Source organism: Aplysia californica, unplaced genomic scaffold (genome assembly GCF_000002075.1).
Source record: "Aplysia californica isolate F4 #8 unplaced genomic scaffold, AplCal3.0 scaffold00605, whole genome shotgun sequence".
Lineage (NCBI taxonomy): Eukaryota > Metazoa > Mollusca > Gastropoda > Aplysiida > Aplysiidae > Aplysia > Aplysia californica.
In genome coordinates, this window is record NW_004797875.1 from 217,355 (window position 1) to 219,894 (window position 2,540).

General features: G+C 40.9%; 1 protein-coding gene across 1 annotated transcript in view; it reads left to right on the forward strand.

Moving 5' to 3' along the window:
- LOC101847992 (alpha-mannosidase 2) overlaps positions 1-2,540 on the forward strand; it is a gene marked incomplete in the record, with an annotated part of 101,594 nt that overhangs the window by 94,478 nt on the left and 4,576 nt on the right. The window contains 1 exon segment of the mRNA XM_035972185.1: positions 1,917-2,173. Within this exon segment, the coding sequence (XP_035828078.1) occupies positions 1,917-2,173 (257 nt within the window).

A 2,540-nucleotide genomic window follows, 5' to 3' on the forward strand; every position in this document is an offset into this window, starting at 1 on the left:
AGAAGAATGAGGAGGAGGAGGAAGAGGTACAGGAGGAGAAGGAGAAGGAGAAGAAGAAGAAGAATGAGGAGGAGGAGACGAAGAAGAAGACGAAGAAGAAGAGAAGAAGAAGAAGAGGGAGAGAGGGAGGGAGAAGAAGAAGAAGAAGAAGAAGAAGAAGAAGGAGGAGGAGGAGGAGGAAGAGGAGGAGCAGGAGGAATTAGAGGAGGAGGGGGGGGAGAACAAGAAGGTATTGAAAGTAGATTTCTCCTGCAGTGGATTTAGAGCGCACGCCGAACTGCGCCGAAGGATATTTTGCGTTCAGTATGTTCGTGTGTAGATCTAGATCTATGTATAGATCTAATATCTAATCTAGATCTAGATCAAGATTTTAAAAAATCAGGAAAATATTGAAAGTATATTTCTCCTGCAGTGGATTTAGCGCGCCCGCCAAAAGATGAGTGTATATTGTGCACAGTGTCTAGATGAGACCTAGAATCGAGATCTAGAATCGAGATCTAAATGGAGATCAAGAAGAATCATGAAATGAAAGTAAAATCAAGATATGTGGTATTTCGATAACCTATTGAATACTAAAAGTGGATTTTTCTTGCTGTGCATTACATATTCTTATATCTAGCTCCAGGCTAGGTCTAGATCTAGATCTGTATGTGAATCTTAGATCTAGATCGATATCAAGAATGATGAAAGTATTGAACGTGGATTTTTTTTCTGCTGTGAATAGATCTAGAGTCTAGAACTAGATCTAGGTTGTCGGTGAATCTAGATTCTAGACCGAGATCAAGAATCATGAAAATATTCTTGAAAGTGGATTTTTCCTGCTGTGAATAGATCTAGAAATCTAGGCCGTCTGTGACGCCTGTCGGTGGTTAAAAATGGGAATTTCTAAACTTAGATCTATCTATGGGCCTAGGCTCCTTCTTTCAATTATTGGCCAATGTCTTTATAATAATCCTTCGAGATCTAGGCTAGATCCAGAATCTCGATTAGGTTCTTCTAGGAAGCAACAATTGGCATGTAGGCCTAACTCTTTTTTTTTTGTAAAGTGATTGAGCTGGAACTTTAGGAGAAAATGCCAAGCCTTCGAAGAGGGGGAAGAAGTCTTACCCCTAGAGGTAGTCAAGAGGGGTGCTACAAGGACAAATTCAAAGTAAAATATTTATGTTTTGTTTCTTTCATGTTTTCAGTCTTTTCCCTTTTCTTAACTTTCTTAATACTTCTTCATTATTATTCCGTTCGTAGAACGCGTACTTTTACTAGTATGACCTAATTGTGTTTCATGCAAGTGCCGTAAAAGTCTCTCTGAAACGAGAAACAGCCATGTTCAATCTCCTCTGCCCTATATGATGCAAGTGTGCCGTAAAACTCAACAACCATGTTCAATCTTCTCTGCCCTATATGACCTAATTGTTTTGCATGCAAGCACCGTAAAACTTTGACTGAAACTTTAGAAAATATTAATGTTCAATCTTCTTTATTGAAGCGTGCTGACAAAATGAGTTACTTCTCGGATTCGAGCCCTATGAAAATAGATAATAAAAGGCGTGTTATATTTTAAAAAGATGGCATCAAAAGAAAATCTACAAATTTGACATTAGTGTTGATTTTTGGCCAATTTCTCCATGGGAATTGCAAGAAGTATATCTTTTTGTCTGCACGTCTCATGATTAGTATCTTTGCGCTCGGAAGATAGGAATTTTGCTTTCAACTCCGTGGTGATGTATCTATTTTCATAGGGCTCGAATCCGAGAAGCAACTCAATATTGTCAGCACGTTTCAATATAGAAGATTGAACATTACTGTTTTTTAAAGTTTCAGTGAAGGTTTTAGGGTACACGTCTCTTTTAATATTATTTAAAATATGATATAATTATAATAATAATAATAATAATAATAATAATAATCTGTTCATTCTCAGGTGCACGTCCGACGCCTGATCCGCCGCGGGCAGCTGGAGATAGCGCTGGGCGGCTGGGTGATGCCGGACGAGGCGAGCACCCACTACGTGTCGCTGGTGGATCAGCTGGTGGAGGGCCACCAGTGGCTGTGGGAGAACCTCCGGGTGCGGCCGGAGAACAGCTGGTCCATCGACCCGTTCGGCCACTCGGCCACGGCGCCCTACCTGTGGCACCGCGCCGGCATGAGCAACATGGTGGTGCAGCGCGTGCATCAGGTGGGGGTTTTGCTACTGTTTTGTTTTGTTTTTGGGGGTTTTTTTTGGGGGGGGGCTCTGTCGATCTGTCTGTCGCTCTGTCTTACCTTTCCCTTGGCTGTTATTTTATGTACTTATTTCTCTTTATTCAGACTGTTAGTTGCGTTGCAAATTGTGTGTTTATGTGGTTTTTTGGGGGTTTTTTTTTAGGGGGGGGGGGTTAAAATATTGATTTTTGAAAACATGATTTGCTCGTTCATCATTTTTGTTTTTGAAAAGGGGAGGGGTATTGTTTGTTCTTTGAAGTAATTTGCATCTATGGGAGTGCTGCTTGAAATATTCCGAATAAGACGACGTTCTCTCTCCCTCTCCCCCCCCTCTCTCTCTC